Source organism: Myotis davidii, unplaced genomic scaffold (genome assembly GCF_000327345.1).
Source record: "Myotis davidii unplaced genomic scaffold, ASM32734v1 scaffold655, whole genome shotgun sequence".
NCBI classification, from domain to species: Eukaryota; Metazoa; Chordata; class Mammalia; order Chiroptera; family Vespertilionidae; genus Myotis; species Myotis davidii.
This window is the reverse complement of record NW_006287547.1, coordinates 2,465,367-2,485,675: the sequence shown is the minus strand read 5'-3', so window position 1 is coordinate 2,485,675 and position 20,309 is coordinate 2,465,367. Positions and strand designations below refer to the sequence as shown.

Below are 20,309 nucleotides of genomic sequence, written 5' to 3'. Positions count from 1 at the left end.
TTTTAGAAGGGGAAAACCAGAGTTTAATGAAAAATTTATTAGATTTATAATGAAAGGTTATTCTACTTTTTTTAAACACTGAATTTTTAATAGAAAAGAATGGAGAACATGAAATTGGTTTAATGATCAAACCTATACTAGATAGAAGGATTGAAGAAAAAAATAAAAGTTAAATGGCACCCAAAAAAAGGGGGAAAATTTTATAATCTTTTAACATTAGTTTTAATTTTAATTAACCACTATTATATTTTGTAGTTTTGACAGATCTTCTAGATGTGATGCACACTCTTAGAGAAAAGTATGGTATTAAATCCCATTGTCATTGTACTAACAAACAGAATATACAAGTTGGTAATTTTTCTACAATGAATGGTGTATCTCAAGTGAGTATAAATTTCTAATTATTTAAATAAAATGCATGGTTAATTAATTAGCTTTGGTATTTTATATCCGATTTAAGACTTACTTTTTTAAATTGTTTCTGTGTTACTGTAAAATCTGACTTCTTTTAACTGTGATCAATTGAAGAGATAGAATTTTTAAAATTCTGCTGTTCTGTCCTTACAGGTTTTACAGAATGTTCTTAATCACAGTAATAAGATTTCTCTGTGCATGCCTGAGTCTCAGCAGCAAAATATTCCTCAGAAGTCTGAGGGCAATGGCAGCAGCAGTCCAGGGAGTGATGTAAGCACAGACAGCAAGTTAAGTCCCCCAGAATCCCAGTCACCACTACACTGGTTAGCAGATCTTGCAGAACAAAAGTCCAGAGAGGAAAAAAAAGGTAAATGTCATTAATTATCTAACCCTTGATCAATATGGATTTGAACTGTGTGGGTACACTTATATGTGGATTTTTCCCGTAAGTACCTGTACTGTTTATGATTCATGATTGGGAATCCACGGATGTGGAGTGCCAACTATATGCATTAATCTACACTATTTTATATTGGAGCCTTGAGCATCCATAGATTTTGGTATCCATGGTGGTTGGGGGTATCCTGGGACCAATCTTGCACAGGTATCAAAGGACAAGTTTGAGGAAGTCAAAAGTTATATGTGGATTTTTGACTGCACGGGGTATTGTGGGCACCCCTAGCTATGTTGTTCAAGGGTCAGCTGTATAATAGAGTATTATAATATAACCAATAATATACTTTTATACATTAATGTACTATTCATATAAAACAATTTACTTTTTGTCTTTTGCTCCCATTATGGCTTAGGTTCAGTAAAACCTTTGTCTTCTCTTATTAGGAACTTACCTCCCTGTGATTGCATCAAAATTAGTTGTAGAATCATTTCTGGGATGAGCATATTAATAAAGCCTCTAGGGCAGTAGATTTATTACTCACATATACCAGTACTTCTTCCTGTCTTAGCTATAGTGTTTTCATTTGTGGCAGGTATAAACTCATGCCTAAGATTTTGAGGAAGGCCTTTTCATATTCAAACCGTTTGACTTCATTTTGAAGGATCTAGCCCATCCTCTGGTGTGTGTTCAGGTGAATAAATCACTAGTGTATAGTTTTAATGTCTCACTATAAAATACAGAGTGCCAGTTTTGTCTGTACTTTCGCAGCATGCTTAATTTTATTTGAATTTTGTAAAATGTTTTATTTCAGAAAATAAAGAATTTGCCCTTGAAAAGCAAATTAAAGAAGAGAGAGAACAAGACAGTCCTGATTCTCCAAATAGCAGAACATCACCTCCAGTGTCCCAGAATAATGAACAAGGCTCAACCTTACGGGATTTACTGACCACAACAGCTGGCAAGCTACGTGTGGGTTCTACAGATGCTGGCATTGCCTTTGCACCAGTATATTCGATGGGAACCCCAGTAAGTGAGATGCCAGATTTTTTACCTTTATATGGGCCCTTAAGTTTAGATGATTTGGAGACTCAGCTTTGAACTACATAATAAATAGAGTCAGAACAAATAAAATACACCAAATTATTTGGCATGTTCCCGTTTGCATTATAACTCATAATTTGAAAGCTAGAGAGTTTGGTTTTTCCAAGGTGAATGAATAAGTTTGGGCAAGTGGCATTTTGATGCCAAAAGAAGCCCGAAGATACTCCTTCAGAATTTGAAAACCATATATCTAATGGGGGAAGGGAGGAGAACATGGAGGTAAATGTTTGGTTAGTTAAAATAAAATATTCAAAAATCAATTTTGCTTTCATTATTCTCCAGAGAAAAATACAGATAATTGTATAGATAAGCATACATTTTTAGTGGCCATTAAAAGTATATTGGAAATTCTACCTATTTGTGCGTTCTGCCCCAATCCTAAAACAATATAAAAAGTAGAAAAGCCATTCTTCCAGTTGCTGCAGACTTGGCCTCACATGGAGACCGCCAAAATTCTGGTTCCCACCTCTAAAGGGCAGGAACAGTGTAGGGACTAAAGATCCATATTCACATATTCTTGAGGGCAAGTAAATTATTTGTGTTAGTTGTTTGCTATGTTAGTAGTAAATCAAAATGAAAGTTTATCCTGTCTGGAGTTGCTCAGTTGGTTAGTGTCATCCTGTGCACCGAAAGGTTGCCAGTTTTATCCCCAGTTGGGGCACTTATGGAAGGCAACTGATCAATGTTTCTCTCTCACATCAATGTCTGTCTCTCTCTCTCTCTCTCTCTCTCTCTCTCTCTCTCTCTCTCCCCCCCCCCCCCCCTTCCTCTCGTCCTCTGTTCCTCTCCCTCTAAGCATGTCCTTTGGTGAAGAGGGGAGAAAAAAGAAAAAGAAAAAAGTGAGTTTAAAACTGTATGCATTTCTTCTCAAAATATAATTTTCCCCCCTGTAGAGTGGTAAAAGTGGAAGGACCATGCCAAACATTCTTGATGATATAATTGCTTCAGTTGTTGAAAACAAAATTCCACCAAATAAAGCCACTAAGATAAATGTAAAACCAGACCTTAAAGAAGAGCCTAGAGAAAGCAGAAAATCTGCCATGGATGAAAACAAATTGTTCAGTGATATACCACATTCTTGGATCTGTGAGAAGCATATTCTTTGGCTTAAGGATTATAAAAATACTAATAATTGGAAGCTTTTCAAAGAGTGTTGGAAACATGGACAAGTGAGTATTTTAAGCTGATTTTAGTACATACTCTTAGAGGAACTGAAGTGAGTTAAAGAGGCAAAATGCTTTTCTTTTTAGAAATAGAAAATAAAGGAGGGATAGTACTTAACACATTTGGAGTAGAAGTAAGATATAAAAAGATTACCAGATTGATTGTTTCTGAATTCTTATTTTTGGCCAGATTTATATGAATTTAGGAAAGCACTGATTTTTTAATCAGTCAGCAGACTTTAAAAAGCCATTGTATTTACATAGTTTGGTACCTCCTTTTTCTCACACTTCTGTTTTAGTCCAATTAATAGATTTCATATCTGCTATTAAAGTGTTAATTATAGAAGCATTTTTTCTTGAGAACTGATGAAAAGTATAGATGTTTTTGCCTTTAATGTTTACCCATACACTACTTTTAACTTAGTTCATCAAGTCTTGAATGACAAACTCCATTATATAATTCTCAAATAAAAATGTTTGAACAAAGTTTTGATGTAATGTTTGATACACCTTTCAGATGGCAGTATATGACATCAATGCACAAATTATGAACAAAATTAAGAATTTGCATGATTTAGGATTACCACCTTCAGTTTTTTTCTTGCTTTCTGAAAAACATCATTGCTATTTTGTTTCACTTTCTTCACTCCTCAGATAGTTATTGAGCACCTAATAAAATCCATTCTTTATGCTTGCCACAAAGGATATGCAAATGAGTAAGTTATATAAAAATTAGTAAGATAGGAGTAAGAACTGTTTTAGTACAGTTCTTAATCTTTTTTTAGGTCGCTAATCCTTTTTAATATCTGATGACAGTTTAATTTCTCTCTCCCCAGAAAAAATACATACCTGTACATTATATACATTTGATGCCATATTTCACATCCTGTATACTTTATCTCTTGATTACTTATAATACCTAGTGCAGTGTAAATGCTATGTATATAGCTGCTATATGATACTGTTTAGGGAATAATGACAAGATAAATTTGTATTTATGTGTTTCATACAAAGGAAACCATCGTAGGCCTTAACTACATAGTACATATCAGCAACAACAGAACATCTCTTATTTTTCCTACTATTTTCTACTCATGGTTGGTTGAATCTGCTAATTCAGAAGCCATGGATAAAGAAGGCTGATAGCACACAATATTTAGCTTCCTTTTTTTTTTTTTTTTTTTTTGAGGGGCACGGCTTGGCTCTCAAAGCTCAATACCATTGCTGGGTCACAGTTTAGACCACTTAATTTTGTGTGGGTTTGAAATAGTCACATAAATATTTTTATAAACATGTTAAATATTCTAAGAAGTTTGTTCAAGGTAACTATAGAAACCCCAAATAGGGAATGATTAAGCTAGAGTACTAATTCAAAAAGGCTGATCTGAATTAATGCCCTAGGGGTTAAGTGAAATTTTTCTAGATAGACAATAGGTTGGAGATGCTTTAAACAAGAGCATCAGGTTTGGGGGGACGTGTTAAGTAGTTTTGTTTGTCTGGAACACAGATGTAAGAGTTCTATGGGGTATTGGTAAAGAAATGAGGTAGAGTTATGATTATGAATCTGATTTTTCAGATTATGAATGGCCTTTATATATCATACTTTAAAAGTTTGCACTGTATCCTACAGATAATAGGTTTAATTCAGTAATCAAAGTAAACTGACATTTTAAAGTGACAGCAAAACAGATTGAAGGTTGAATTAGAGGGGAATGAGACTAGACGCATCGAGTCAAAATTTTCAGTATTTCGGGAAGATGATGATGATAGTCTAAGGGTTCTACTTCAGAATATTCTAAGTAACTTGCCTCTATAATTTTTAAAAATCCTTCTTTTCCTAAGCTGCTGGTTACCATCAAATAGAATGGCATAGGGTTGGATAAGGAGTATTATTGAATATGCATAATTGGGGCTGTGAATTGCCAACAGTAGTTAATTATCTAATAGTTGAATGTTTTAATAATAGTTGGATGTGTCATTAAGTCCGTTGAAAGTAAGTTTAATGGAGCAGTCACCCATGTAGTCAACCAGATTTTAGGGTGGTTTTTTATTTTCTTTGCTTTTGAGATGACTATTGTTATAAGAACCCTAGCTTGAGGTTATTCTATGGTTCCCTAAATTTAATTATCTTATGAAGTTTAAGTGTACTTAGTATCTTTTACAGAAGACTTTAAGTCACAACTTTGTGTACTCTATATTTTAGACTTTCAACTTCATTTATAATAAAGGAATTAAGGTGGGGGCAAGGGAGGGGGCTAAGAATAATACATCAGATTGCCTAAGAGGTTTGTTTTTTTAAAACATCACCATTGGAGTTTTAAAAGCTATAAAACTTGAGTTGTTGGTTTTTAGTTTAGAGAGCCTTGAGGGATTTTCAATTCATAAGATTTCAAAGGAGAGGGTCGCTTTCAGAGAAGAGTGATTAGGCTTGAAATTTAATGTTGTTATGCATAGTTTAATGTTTTTACTTATTATGATCCTTGTCAAGGTAAAAAATGTAGGTATGTGTTTTAAGTAATGGAAACTCAGAATGTATATAAACTTTTAAGCTCGAGGAGTTTTTATATAAGTTACTTTAAAATTTTTAATACATACATTACATACATACAAACAAATGAGTAGGTTATATTGTGTCTAAAAATTAATCTGTAAATAAAGCAACCAAAAAATCATATTTATACTGTCTAGAAATGAAATTTTTAATGTACTGTACACAGCATTCTCATCCCTTTTTCTTTTTAACAATATACTGTATTGTGAACATCTTTCCAAGTCAGGGCCTATTTTTGATTGCCTCTTATTCTCACAAGTTGTCACTAGTACTAAAACTGAACATTTTTTGTATGTGCATATAAAGTCAAATTTTGGGAGTGTCCATATATCTTTCAACTTCTATTTATCTATTTATAAGCCTGCAGTGGTTTCTGGTGTACATAAGAAAATGAACATGAGCTTATGGAAGTCAGAATCAATTAGTCTTGATTTTGGAGACCACCAAGCTGATCTTCTGAACTGCAAAGACAGCATTACTTCAAATGGCAATGTCAAAGAATTCTGGGATGGTTTTGAAGAAGTTTCAAGTACGTTGGTTTTTGGTTTGTTTGTTGTCTGTTCACTCTTTTTGTTAAACATACTAGTATTCCCCAAAAACAATAAATTGTAAATAAGACTTACCAGGTTTTTAATCTTTTAAACTTCTATATTACTTTGTTGTCTAATAAAAAGAAACAAATACAGATATTCCTCAACTTAAAATTGGTTACATCCTGATAAAGTCGTAAGTTGAAATTATCGTGTCCAAATGCATTCACCTAACCTATAGAATGTCAAGCTTTTAGCCTAGACTACCTTAAATATTACATTAGCTTACATACAGTGGGCAAAAAAACCCCACAAAATGCCACATAGCTAGCATAGGAAAAGAGGAAAATTCAAAATTAGAAATACAGTTTCTACTGAATGCCGGTTTTCATACCATTGAAAAAATGGTTGAGTTGACCCATCCTAAGTCAGGGACCATCTGTGCTTGGAAATAGGAGACAGGATCCTATTCTTGTCTCCACATCGAATTTCTTTTGGCCATAAACAAGTATTTTAATTATGGTTACTTATATCACATGAGGAATATTATTTGGCAACCCCATAAAGCTTTGGAAGTTGAATTATAAAATTTATATAAAACACTGAAAATTAAAAGTAATTTTAATAAAAATAGGAATATTTTTAAAAGAATTTATATACATAAGAACAAAAGTCTTAAAACTACCTAAGTATATAAGAAATAAAAGCCAATTATGCACACATTCATTAAGTACCTACTGTGCTACAGTTGAGTTATCCATTCACTTTTTACATTTCTTCCTCTTCAAACATTAAGAAAAATTAAAAGGCAGAGACTACTTTTTTTGTAATTAACTGTATTCTTTATAGAACGGCAAAAAACGAAAAGTGGAGAAACAGTTGTTTTAAAATTGAAAGATTGCCCTTCAGGAGAAGAATTCAAGACTATGATGCCAGCCAGGTATATCTTTTGAAATTTGTTTTTTGTTTTTTGGGGGTTTTTTTGACTTAGCTTTTTGAAGTTGAGCTGAGATTTATACCCAAAGTAAGATAAGGTACAACAACAAAAGTGAATGTTAGGCATTTTCTTCCTCAATTAAAAATAAACTAAAAAACAAAACTGGCTCTAACTGATTTGGCTCAGTCGTTTACTATAGGCCCTGGGACTAAAGGGTCGTGGGTTTGATTCTGGTCAAGAGCATGTACCTTGGTTGCAGGCTCAATCTCCACATGCGGGAGGCAACCAATTGATGTGTCTCACATCGTTGTTTCTTTCTGTCTCTATCCCTTCCACTCTCCCTAAAAATCAATGGAAAAAAATATCCTCGGGTGAGGATTTTATAAATAAATAAATAAGTAAGAAAGAAAAGAAACTGAATTTCTGTAGTCTCAGCAGGGGAGAGTCCATGTTAGGACAGTAAAGGAAAGAATGCTCATGTCAAGGACACATTCTTTGGGACTTCCCTGTTCATGGTGTTTTTAATTGTCATGATCAGGCAGCATTGCCATTTTAGTATGGCTTCTGTTCTTTGCTTGTGGATGTATTATGCACTCATTTAAACTTTTAATGAAGTCAGGAAAAGTGTTACCTATCAAAGGCCTTATGTTTTTGAACAAGTTGAAAATTACATATTTGGAAGCACTTAAAAATATGTCTTTATTCAAAAGAAGCCAATGTTATTTTTCAGATATGAAGATTTTTTAAAAAGCCTGCCATTGCCAGAATATTGTAATCCAGAAGGAAAATTCAACTTGGCCTCTCATTTGCCAGCATTTTTTGTGCGCCCTGATCTAGGACCCAGGTTGTGCAGTGCCTATGGTAGGTATATATTTGCATTTCCATCAACTTGGAATTCTATGGAATTTTAACTAACTTCTCTCCATAGATAAATTGTCTAATGATTTTTAGGTTACACTAAATGTGTTCTTTTAATAATCCATTGAAATATTTTTCTAAATCAATATAGTAGGAAGTAATATCCCATATATAGATAAGTACCTGCTAATTCCTTGCAAATATTTCCATTTTCTATTGATTTAATTTTTATGGAACATTTCAGGATTGTGACTTTGGCGGGGAGGTTTTGAATCATGGAGAGTAAAAGAATTAAATTTTCCTCATAGAGTTGGTTTGGGATATGTAAATTAGTCAAGTAAAATTTTATTTCATACACAGGTGTAGCTGCTGCTAAAGATCATGACATAGGAACAACAAATCTCCATGTTGAAGTTTCTGATGTTGTAAATATTCTAGTGTATGTTGGCATAGCAAAAGGAAATGGCATTCTCTCAAAAGCAGGTAAAGAAACTTAAAGAATAATGATGTTTGGAATAACAGTTGAATAACCACACACACTAGTGTTATCCAGAATGTCAGCCTGTGAGTTAACAGCAAAGATTACAGAATTACAATGATTATAGGGATATTTTAATCCTTATTACTTGAAGAGGGATTGTTTACCCGTGTGGTGTTGTTTTTTTACATAATAGGAATTTTAATTTTAAAAATGGATATTTTTATTTGCTCTTTTCTTTTTCATTAAATATTGTGTTAATGTAAATAGACTGTTAAAGCTCACTTATAAACATTTACTGAAGAATAGACAGTAGTCCCTGGAACTCTGAAGATGATTTTTTTCTCCAGTATCATTTAGAAGGGACCTTTTCTTTTCTTTTTTTTTCTTTTTACAGTTTTTATTATTGAGTTTTAGAGACATGGGGGGAGGAGAGAGAGAGAGAAACATTGATCAGCTGCCTCTGCACATACCCCAACCTGGAATCGAACCCGCCACCTTTTGGTATACAGGTCAACACTCCATCCAACTGAGCCACACAAGCCAAGGCAAGGGGCCTTTTCTTTTAATGTAGAAATAACGTTTCTATCCAGTGTATAGGTTTTAGATTCCATCCTCTGGATTTCTTTCTGAAACCTTTTTCATCCATTATTCCCTTCTTTATAGACATAGGCATTTAAATTTTCCCTCTCCACTAACTAGCTTCTTTTCTTCAGAGTAGGAGTGCACTCTGGACTGTTCCTTCCTTTTCAAAAGAAAACTTCCTTCAAACCATGTCTTTCTTGCCATCATCCTATACTCTTGCTCTCATACCAGATTCTTTGCTGTGTCTGTCACCTCCCTTTCACATTTCATCTGAATAAGGTTGGGCTCTATACCTGCTACCCCACTGAAATTACTTATGCTACGGCTCTCACAACTGGGTAATTTAATGGTTTCTTTCTGGTCCTTTCATTACTTGCCACATCTGTAAATAAATGGCACTGTTTAATCACTATGTCACCTTCAGATACTGGCCTTGGCTCCTGTGAAACTACTCCCTGATTCCTAATACTGTTCATAGAGTTATAGACTTAATTGTCTGTGTTTTCTAGTATCACTTAGATCGTCATATCTATATCTGGAGCCTAGAATGCTTGTACAGCTTAGTGGCTAGTTGCCAAGGATATGGGGTTTCATTACAGGATTCACTCAACTTTTCTGTATATTTGACAGCTTCTATAATACCCACACTAAATTCTCCCAAAACTATGGAAACTCACTTTTACATTGTTTCTCGGGTCCCTTTGCTATTGATTATTGATTATAATAGACAAAAAAAAAACCCTTTGCTTCTCCTACACCCAAGAATTTAAGAGTCAGGGACAGTTTATAGTCCCAGCTCTAGCACAGAAATGTGTGACCTGTGGTTGAGATTACTTATCCTTTCAAAGCCTGTTATGCCTCAGGGTTAATTATCTCTTCTGTACTTCACTGTACTCTTTTTTTTTTTCTTTTAATTGATTTCATAGAGGAAGGGAGAGGGAGAGATGAAAACATCAGTAATGAAAGAGAATCATTAATCAGCTGCCTCCTGTACACCCCCCACTGGGGATCGAGCTGCAACCCAGGCATGTGCCCTTGACCGGGACCCTTCAGTCTGCAGGCTGACGCTCTCTCCACGGAGCCAACCCGGCAAAGGCTACTTCATTATACTCTTTTTCAAATCATCCCCCATAGCAATTTGTCTGCAATATAGAGGTTATGCCTGTTTTTCTCTAGTCTTTCATGTGCTTAAATGTCGGAACTTTCTTAATCGCCTTTGTGTCTACATACCTCCCATCTCATTTATAGCATAGTTTTTTATCTTTGAGAAAACATTAATATTTTAGTTCTTTGACCGTCTTTTATCTAAAGTTTTGCCAATTTTCATAGATGGTCACAAAAAGTAAAGAATATTTTGGGTGCCTAGCCAGAAGGTCATGGTTCCATTCCTGGTCAGGGCGCATGCCCAGGTTGCGGGCTCAATCCCCAGTAGGGGGTGTGCAGAAGGCAGCTGATCCATGATTCTCTCTCATCATGGATGTTGCTATTTTTCCCTCTCCCTTCCTCTCTTAAGTCAGTAAAAAATATATATTTTTTAAAACAATGTTTTGGGAATACAATAATGCTTAAAACACAATAAGAAATAGTGGTCTAAAAAGTATGCACTTTTTCTTTTCCTTCATCTACAATGGCCCTCCTATCTCTTTTTTGGCAAATTCCTATGTGTATCCCTCAAAGTGTAACTCATATTATCATCTCCCACTAGAGATCTTCATTAAACAGTATAAACTTTCTCTTCCTTATCATTTTGTTGTTTTAATTTACAGAGTAATAAAAGTTAAAGGAACGGTAATTGAAAAACTTTTATCTAAGGTTGTTAAATTATAATTTTGTTAAAGAAAACACATTAGCCCTGGTCAGGTAGCTCAAGTGCTTAGAGCACCATCTTGATAAGCCAAGGTTGCAGGTTTGATCCCCAGTCACACACAAGAATCAACCAATAGCCCTAACCGGTTTGGCTCAGTGGATAGAGTGTCGGCCTGCGGACTGAAAGGTCACAGGTTCGATTCCGGTTAAGGGCATGTACCTTGGTTCCGGTTAAGGGCAAAGTACCTACTGGAGATGTGCAGGAGGCAGCTGATCGATGTTTCTCTCTCATCGATGTTTCTAACTCTATCCTCCCTTCCTCTTTGTAAAAAATCAATAAAATATATTTTAAAAAAAAGAAATCCTTACAGATAATTTTAAAGATAAAAAGGCTTTTATTTCTACTGTTGCAAATTGGGAAACATCTGATGTATTCATTGTAGCAGGCAATAGATTTCTTCAAAGAACATTTCTTTAAAATGTTTCAGTATAGTGAAACTGGGAATTTGGAAAAGAAGACTCAGAGATAACCATAGTTAACTTTTTTTTTTTTCTGTTCAGGTGTGTGTGTGTGTGTGTGTGTGTGTGTGTGTGTGTGTGTGTGTGTACAGTTTTTGGTTTGCCAACATTTCAAAAGAACGATTTGATGTTTCATCAAAACCACAGTATGTAGGGCATTTGCATTTAATCACAGATTAATAATATATGAGATCTCCCAGGAATTAGAAGACATTTGAGGTTTATCTCCTCTTTAAAAGTCCCAGTCTATCAAGCACTGTGCTGCCTCCGATAGGTCAGTTTTAGGAGTCTTGGCTTTCTGCTGGTAGTCTTTGCTGACCAATTTGAAAATATTCTCTGGTGTTTTAGGAATACTCAAGAAATTTGAAGAAGAAGATTTGGATGACATTTTAAGAAAACGATTGAAGGACTCAAGTGAAATACCTGGTGCCCTGTGGCATATTTATGCTGGGAAAGATGTTGACAAGATAAGGGAATTTCTTCAGAAGGTATAATTTAGTTTGCAAATTTATCTCTTCACCTTAAGCAAATACTAATTTTTAATGTAACTTCTTTGGCAGTCAGAATAAGATCCTATGTAATAAAAGCCTAATATGCAAATGGACCAAATGGTGGAACCACCAGGCGCTATGATGCGCACTGACCACCAGGGGGCAGACGCTCAATGCAGGAGCTGCTCCCAGCCCACAGACCCCAGGCCAGCCAAGGCAAGTGTCAGCAGGGGCCCCCAGATCAGCCCTGATCACCGGCCAGGCTTAGGGACCCTGCCCATGCACAAATTTCGTGCACCGGGCTTCTAGTCATTAAATAATTTAGGATCTTTTTTTTATTGACTTCTTTTTGCTGTTGACCTGGGGAGTACTACTCTATCATATCTGATTGCTGAGATACACTTATTTGAATAGACTGAAATTTTTAGTAATTGTACCTTTATTTTGGTTGTTAGACATTCTAAATGAATGTGACACATTCATCTAAAAATGATTAAAACCCTTTGTTCAAATATTTTCTAAATTTTCTAATTATAGAGATTTTTTTAGGGTACCATCATTGCTGCTTTTCTTATAGTAAGGGACATCTTCCTTCTGAATGGACATAGGTCTGTGGTCAGTGCAGAGGGCTAAAACCCTGTACCTACTATCTTATACCAGAATACTTACAAGTATTTTAATTTAAAATATTACAAGTTATGCTTTTTAAAACAGAAGGTTATTCAGTGATTAATAAATGGTTCCTTGAAGTTGATTTGTCAAGGGTTAGGAGAGTAATAGTATAAAGGTATTTATCTTAAAAGGTAAAGAATACCTACCTTAAGAGACGAGCAGGATCAGGAAATATTTATGAAGTCCATACCTATGAATTATTTGACTAAGCTTTTTCTCATCTCTGCATTGTACTCTTGAAACGGTTATAAGGAAGGAACCAAATAGATATAAACTTCACAGTGGAAGGAGATGAGAAGGGAGTATGCCTCACTTTATCAGTGTGCAGTGTTTTAATATCCTCTGGCTTTTCAAATGGTTGTAGAATATTTTCTCTAACTTAAGCTCAATCATCCCATACGATTGTGAGAACAAAAGACTTATTGTAAAGAAAATTGAAATTTAATGGAACAGAATTTACCATTTCCCTTACTGAAATTGGGGTGCTTAATTACAATCCATATTTCAGATTTCAAAAGAGCAAGGTCTTGAAGTTCTACCAGAACATGATCCAATACGTGATCAAAGTTGGTATGTGAACAAAAAGCTCCGCCAAAGACTGCTTGAGGAATATGGAGTTAGAACCTGCACTCTTGTTCAGTTCCTTGGTGATGCCATTGTCTTACCAGCAGGAACACTTCATCAGGTATAGAAAAACTTTTAACTTGCTTAAACATTAGTGATATTTCCATTTTTGTATTATCTCTGATTTAGTGGATTGAAATCTAATTTTTAAGACTTAGGGGAAAGAAGAGATACAGCAGGTCCTCAAGTAATGTTTCATATGCCATAGGAAATTTAACTCTTGTTATATTAACTAGGCTGGTAAAATTGGTTTAATTATATGTGGTTTCACTTTTAAAGTGATAGTACTATTGACAACATTAAGTCAAGACTTAACTGTACTATATAGTTGGTTCTTAATAGTTGAAACTTAATAGTAGGGAAGTGTGTGTATTAAATCTTAGAGATCAAGTTTTTTAAATATATTTCTATTGGTTTCAGAGAGGAAGGGAGAGAGAGAGAGAAACACCAATGATGAGAGATGGGCTGCCTCCTGTAAGCCCCACACTGGGAATTGAGCCACAACCTGGGCACACAGCCCGACCGGGATCGAACTGTGACCTCCCAGTTCATAAGTTGATAATCAACCACTGAGCCACGCCAGCTGGGCAAGGTCACACATTTTTTAACACGCCCAGTATGAGTAGCATGAATTTTATTGGCTAGATTATTTGCAAATTCAAGCTTTCGGTGTCCCTCCTACCTCTTGAGGTTGCCAACATAGCCATGACATCCAAAGAAAGATGGTATATAAATTTTATAGCTATTGATCCATAAAGACTTGTAAACTAAAGTAAACACATACTTCTTTCTGTGGCTGGACTGTGTGGCACCTGGAAGAAAGGTACAAAACAGATGGCGATGGTATGGAGGCCTGGATTGGAAGCATCCAGTAGGCCTCCATAACTAACGAGCTACCACAGACCAGTTTAGGCCATGCAGTAACAAAAGTGTACAAAGGAAACCAAGAACCTCAAAAGCTAGTTTGCCTCAAAGTTGATTCCATACCTTTCCACCACCTGGTAATTGGGATATATATCATGTGTAGTTTTACCAAGGAGTTCCTATAACTATTTATGCTACTCCTGTCTGTTTAGCATCTGTGACATTATTGTAATGGCACAAGTAAATATTCCTTAAGTTATAATGGGTGCTTAGTTTTTAAGAGATCAGGTTCAATGTTAGATTTAGATTTATCACTCTTGTTTAAATAGCATTTTTGATAAAATATAAATACATACAGCTTTTTCTCTACATTAACTTCCTGCGGGAAATGTATTAATGCATTAATAAATCAATGTCTTATGTTAAATTGTTTTATTTCCCCTGGACTTACATGAATAGCTCAGACATGTTGGATCATTTATGATTCAGGTTTAATTGGGATTACCCCACATACAGTTTTTTTGTTTTGTTTTGTTTTTTTGTTGCTTTGTTATCTCTTAGAAAACTAGAGGCCCAAGGCTGGGCCGGCCAGGGGGAGGGGCCGTGGAGATTAGCCGCTGGCCCTGTCCCCTGGTCGAACTCCCGGTCCAGGGGACAATTTGCATATTAGCCTTTTATTATATAGGATGGCTACTCAGTACTCAAAATGAAAATGCTCTCAAAGGAGTAGCCTGTTTAAGATAAAAGTACAATAAATCTTTTCTTAAGTAGGAATAATTCTTTGATAATACAAGTTTCCTTAAATTCTTAATGTCCATTTTCTCAGTGTTGAACTGGAGGGTGCAGGTTGGGTTTTCTTGGTTTTTTCTTTTTTTAAAGGTACAATCCTATATAATAAAACCCTAATATGCAAATTGACCAAACGGCAGAATGACTGATCACTATGATGCGCACTGACCACCAGGGGACAGATGCTCAATGCAGGAGCTGCCCCCTGGTGATCAGTGCACACCCACAAGGGGAGCCCCACTCAGAAGCCAGGCTCACAGCTGGCAAGCGCAGCAGCGGTGGCGGGAGCCTCTCCTGCCTCCGCAGCAGCACTAAGGAGTAGCAGCAGGCGGGCAGTAAGGAGCGAGGGGTCCCAGACTGGGAGAGGGGGCAGGCTGGGCTGAGGGACATAGCCCTCCCACCCCCAGTGCATGAATTTCATGCACCAGGCCTCAAGTTTGTATATAATACAATAGATTCTTACTAGTGTAGCATTCTGTACTTTTTGACAGATAAATAGGTGAGTAACAACACAGTTAAAATATAGAGCACTTCAATCAGTCCAAGAAATTTCCTCCTGCATGTTTTTAGTCAACCTTTCCTCCCACCTGACATTCCTACAACCACTTACCTGTAGTTCTGCTTATATAAGAATGTCATAATTGCAATCATATAATATGTAGCCTTTGAGTCATTTTACATAATGCATTTGCATTTCAGCCATATTGTGTATATAAGTAATTGTTTCCTTTTTCTTGCTAGGTATAGTTGTTCATTACATAAATGTACCACGGTGTTTTTTTAGTCATTAACCAATTAAAGAACATGTTGGTTGTTTCCAGTTTGGGGGAATAATAAAACAAGCCACTATAAACCTCCACATAAGGATTTTGTATGAACATACGTTTTTATTTCAGTTCGGTAAATACTGAGTAGTGGGATTGCCTGGTCATGATGAATGTATGCTTAACTAATAAGAAATCACCAGGCTGTTCTCCAGAATGGTTGTACTATTTTCCGTTCCCCAAAGTAGTATATGTGAATTACATTTCCTCTACTTATTGTCAGTTTGCTTTTCAGCATTTGAATAAATGTGCTTTAGTATCTCACTGTGGTTTTAATTTACATTTTCTTAATAACTAAATATGTTGTGCATCTGTTCATTTGTGCTTATTTGCCATCTGTATTTATCTTGGTAAATTTGTGTTCAAATATTTTGTCTATTTTTATAATTGGGTTTTCTTATTTCTTACTGAGATTTGAGTGTTCTTTACTTATGTGCTTTGCAAGTATATTCTCCCAATATGTGACTTGTCCTAATGGTGTCTTCCAAAGAGCAGAATTTAAATTTTGAAGTTCATTGCTCAGTTTTATGTATTACTGTATCTAAATTTTTTGCCTAGCCAGGATCATAAAGGTTTTCTCTTACGTTTTACATTTTCTTTTAGAAATTTTCTAGTTGTTATTCTTACATTTAGTTCTATGGTCCATTTTAAATTCTTCTATATGGTCCATTTTTAATTAATTTTTCTATGTAGTATAAAGTATGGATCAAAATTCAAATTTTTTGCATATGAACATTCAGTTCTAAAATATATTTTTTTTGAAAATATACATTTATATGATTTTTAAACATTCAAACATTACACAAGAGTTCACGGTTAAAATTCAGTTTTTTTCTCAATTCTGTCTGCAGTGCCTCTCCTCCAGAGGCAACCACTGTTACCATGGAGATTCCACGCATATACATCTTTCTGATGGATCTACTTCCTTTGGGGGGGGGGGGGGAGGCGGGAAGAGGAGCCAGGGTTTTTCAAAATAGTAGGCAAAGGTATCCTGTTAAAAAGTATAGTTTTTAGTTTACATATCACTCTGCTCAAGGCCTCACAGGCCTTAAATGATCTGCACGTGTATCCTATTTCACACACGCATAGGTACACTCTTCACACATCCCCCTCACTGCCTTCCTCTCCCACTGCTCTTCTTCTCTCTTGCCACCTTGACCTCTTTGTGGTTTTCACATACACCAAGCATGTTCCTACCCCAAGGCCACTGTATTTATTTTTTTTTTTTTGGCCTAAAATTCTTTTTCCTCTCAGATATCTGTAAAACTTGCTTCTTCATATTCTTTAAGGCTTTGCCCAAATGTCACCTTCTCAGTAAAGTCTTCCCTGACACCCCAGTTTAAAACTGCAAATTATGTCCCCCATTTACTGTCATCATCCCTGCTTTGTTTTTCTCCATTGCTGTCATTACCTTCTAACATGCTTCATAATTTTATTTCACTTTCTTGATTGGCTTTTAACCCCCGCACTGGAATATAAGTTTCATGAGGACAGGGATTTCTGGTTTGTTTTTTATTGCTCTCTTACCCAGAATAATGCACATAAGTATTTGTGAGGCCTGAAGGCCTAAAAATACAACATGGTTTTTACACAAATATAGATGGAAACAAAATTGTGACTTGCCATTTATATATATTGTGTGTGTGTGTGCTCTTTGTACAAACATGCAAATTTTGGCCTATTCCTTATGTGTCTTTGGCTACTTTAGAATGTTTACCTAGAATGGAATCTAACTTCCAGGCTTTTTTTGTTTTAATATATTTTTATTGATTTCAGAGAGAAAGGGAGAGGGAGGGAGAGACTGAAACATCAATTATGAGAATCGATTGGCTGCCTCCTGCATGCCTCCCCATCGAGCCTGCAACCCAGGCATGTGCCCTTGACCAGAATCAAACCCAGGACCCTTCAGTCCACAGGCGACACTCTATCCATGGAGCCAAACCAGCTAGACTAACTTCCAGTTTTGATTGTACACATAAGAATTTCACTTAGATTATAGAGAGAAAATTTCATCTGTGATAAAAAAAATGTTATACTTAAATCTTGGCACAGGTACTAAACCTCTTATCCCTAGTTTCATGCTCTGAACTATAGAGCTTCTATTCTACAGACACATATTGCAGGTGTAGTGAGACTAAACAGCAATGCTGAAAATGTGAGGCATCCACTATGTTCATCCTCCAGAGGAACCAGCAACCTACTGATTAAAAAGAGCATGTTTCGTTCATATCTACACATAAATATATGCTATCTAGCTACCAATAGAGGAACAGTGCTAGATTTTAAAGAACTCTGCAAACTTCAGCAGCTATTCAGGTGATCAGTATGCCCAGAGGAGGAATTGGAATTCCATTACCCTGTCATCAATTAGATTTTTTCCACAATCTCTATTCCCCACTCTTACTATCTCCCTCTTCTCACTCTTCCTAATTATATTTATTTTTATACTTTAAAAAAATGGAATAATTTTTAAGTGCTCAGTTCTCATTTATTTTTTCTTTCCCAGGAATCTTACATCTTTTAATACCACTTAGAAGACAACTGAGAAACATCACAAAATCAAGATTAGATCAACTTGGTCCTTTCTTTGTCATTATACTGATCCTTAATAGAAAGTTGTTCTATGAAATAGTGAAGTGTGTGCAGTCACTTTGTACATGTTGAACAAATAAAACATTTACCAGCTTCTTATGAAAACAATTTAGTCAAGAGAGACAACTGTTGAAAGGCAGTTGTACTGATTCCATCAAAGATTGAAGGATATTTTTAATTGGTTAATTTGGGGGGGAAAGGCACAGATCAACAAAATACTAGCATAATTCTAAAACTCTTGTCAATGTATCTATCTGAAACTACAGTTTTCATCCCAGTTCCTAAAAAATAAACGAAGTTTCATTTTCTTTCCTCTACTCTCTGTTCTCAAACTTAACAGCGAAGTGATGGAAAGGCTAGCAGCCAAAGGAGCAGCAGCCATCATCCAGAGTGACGGCACTGTGTTGTTAAGTAACCCAAAACCTGCCTAACAAAATTGGTGATTTAAGATCTGATTGCCGGCCTCTCTGAAGGATTCCTGGAAAACTTTTCATCTTTTAAAAATGTTCCAGTTACAAAGTCACTTTACATGAAGTTGTTCAGTGGCAGAACTTTTTGAGGAAGTATGGTCTTCTGCTTTGAAATGCACTTGATATTTTGGAGAAAATAAGTGCTCTAGTGAATTGTCCTTTGCGTTTATTATTAACAGACAACTTCGCTTTCTATCCTCACTTCCTAAAATTTACATTTTACTGCTTTTGTTTTGGGGATAGGTCCAGAATTTTCATAGCTGTATTCAGGTAACTGAAGACTTTGTGTCTCCAGAACATCTTGTACAATCATTCCATTTAACACAGGAACTGAGACTTCTGAAGGATGAAATCAATTATGATGATAAATTACAGGTAAGAGATTAATTTTCTGACTAGCTTCTGTTCTGCAGACTTTTTATATTCAGAAATATTAATACATGCATAACAGCTTAGGCCGTCATGGCCTAGTTTTTCACATTCGGATAACGATCAAAGATATTAACCCCACTATGCACTTAATTGTATAACTTTTAGTGGCCCTGATTTTAACTTTTGGTTTAACAACCAGAAGTTGTTAACTTAGACATTTTTTAACTTTGACATTCATTTTCCTTGAATTTGGCTTTCCATTAAAAATTATTTTAATATAGCAGTTAATATTTGTTAATTTATCTCCAGCTGGAGTAGAAATCCTAGCATAATTCCAAAACATCTGTTTCAGGTTAAAAACATCTTGTATCATGCAGTCAAGGAAGTGGTAAGAGCTTTGAAAATACATGAAGATGAAGCAGAGGATATGGAAGAAAATTAGGTGTGTTCCAGTTTGCTGTTTTTAGGCCATTGAAGTGGGATTACTTGCTCTTGAACGACGATACGTATGCACACTGACTTAAGCTTCATAAAACCATCAGTGCCAAGAAATTCTCTTTGTAGTAATTACTTGTTACTGACATCACAGCGGGATAGCATAAGTCACAGCTCCTATGATTCAATGTTAGTTATTAAAACAAGCTACATTTAAAAAGCAGCACTTCATAGCTGTTTTTGTATTATAGTGTATATGATGTTTGTGAAAATGCCAGATTTAAAATGATGTATTTATTTTTGGAAAAAAATACAAAATTCTATGCTATATTGTTGATCAAGTGTAAATGTGACCTTGTACAGTTTACTAAAATAACTGATATTTTTCACTACATTTGAGACAGTTACTGTGAGAATAGGACACAAACACCAGCTATTGCCTGCATTTGGGAAATTGCTGAATCGCACAGCATTCATGTCATAATCAGAAAATTACTGCCAAATAATTGTAAAAATTGTAAAATATAAAGTATATAAAGCAGATACTAAATACAGACACTTCAATATTTTGTTGAAGTTCTTGACTGTACAATTAAACATTTTCAAAAGGTGTAATTTATTTAAAATTGTCTCATTTTGGTAAAATTTATGTGACTTTTAAAGCTAAATATTAAACTTAATATGCTATGTAAATATATACATATATACATTTAATGATGTATTTTTTTAAAACATTGGCTTGCTTTTATTTGTTAAGTGCAAGTGTTACATATGGCTTTGTACATTGAAGTTGAAAAGGGTTTTACATTTTCCATTAAAAGGAATTTATCAAAAATT

General features: G+C 35.2%; 1 protein-coding gene across 7 annotated transcripts in view; it reads left to right on the top strand.

The window, feature by feature from the left end:
• The window catches only part of JMJD1C (jumonji domain containing 1C), a 162,269-nt gene extending 141,960 nt beyond the window's left edge, over positions 1 to 20,309 (top strand). For all 7 annotated transcript variants that reach the window (XM_006759387.2, XM_015561092.1, XM_015561093.1 and 4 more), the window contains 12 exons: positions 256 to 383; positions 568 to 781; positions 1,623 to 1,837; positions 2,806 to 3,081; positions 5,987 to 6,155; positions 7,006 to 7,096; positions 7,824 to 7,954; positions 8,312 to 8,434; positions 11,688 to 11,827; positions 13,011 to 13,187; positions 18,909 to 19,040; positions 19,390 to 20,309. In XM_006759387.2, the coding sequence (XP_006759450.2) occupies positions 256 to 383; positions 568 to 781; positions 1,623 to 1,837; positions 2,806 to 3,081; positions 5,987 to 6,155; positions 7,006 to 7,096; positions 7,824 to 7,954; positions 8,312 to 8,434; positions 11,688 to 11,827; positions 13,011 to 13,187; positions 18,909 to 19,040; positions 19,390 to 19,479 (1,886 nt within the window). In that variant the 3' untranslated portion in view covers positions 19,480 to 20,309. The remainder of the gene's footprint in view (positions 1 to 255; positions 384 to 567; positions 782 to 1,622; positions 1,838 to 2,805; positions 3,082 to 5,986; positions 6,156 to 7,005; positions 7,097 to 7,823; positions 7,955 to 8,311; positions 8,435 to 11,687; positions 11,828 to 13,010; positions 13,188 to 18,908; positions 19,041 to 19,389) is intronic.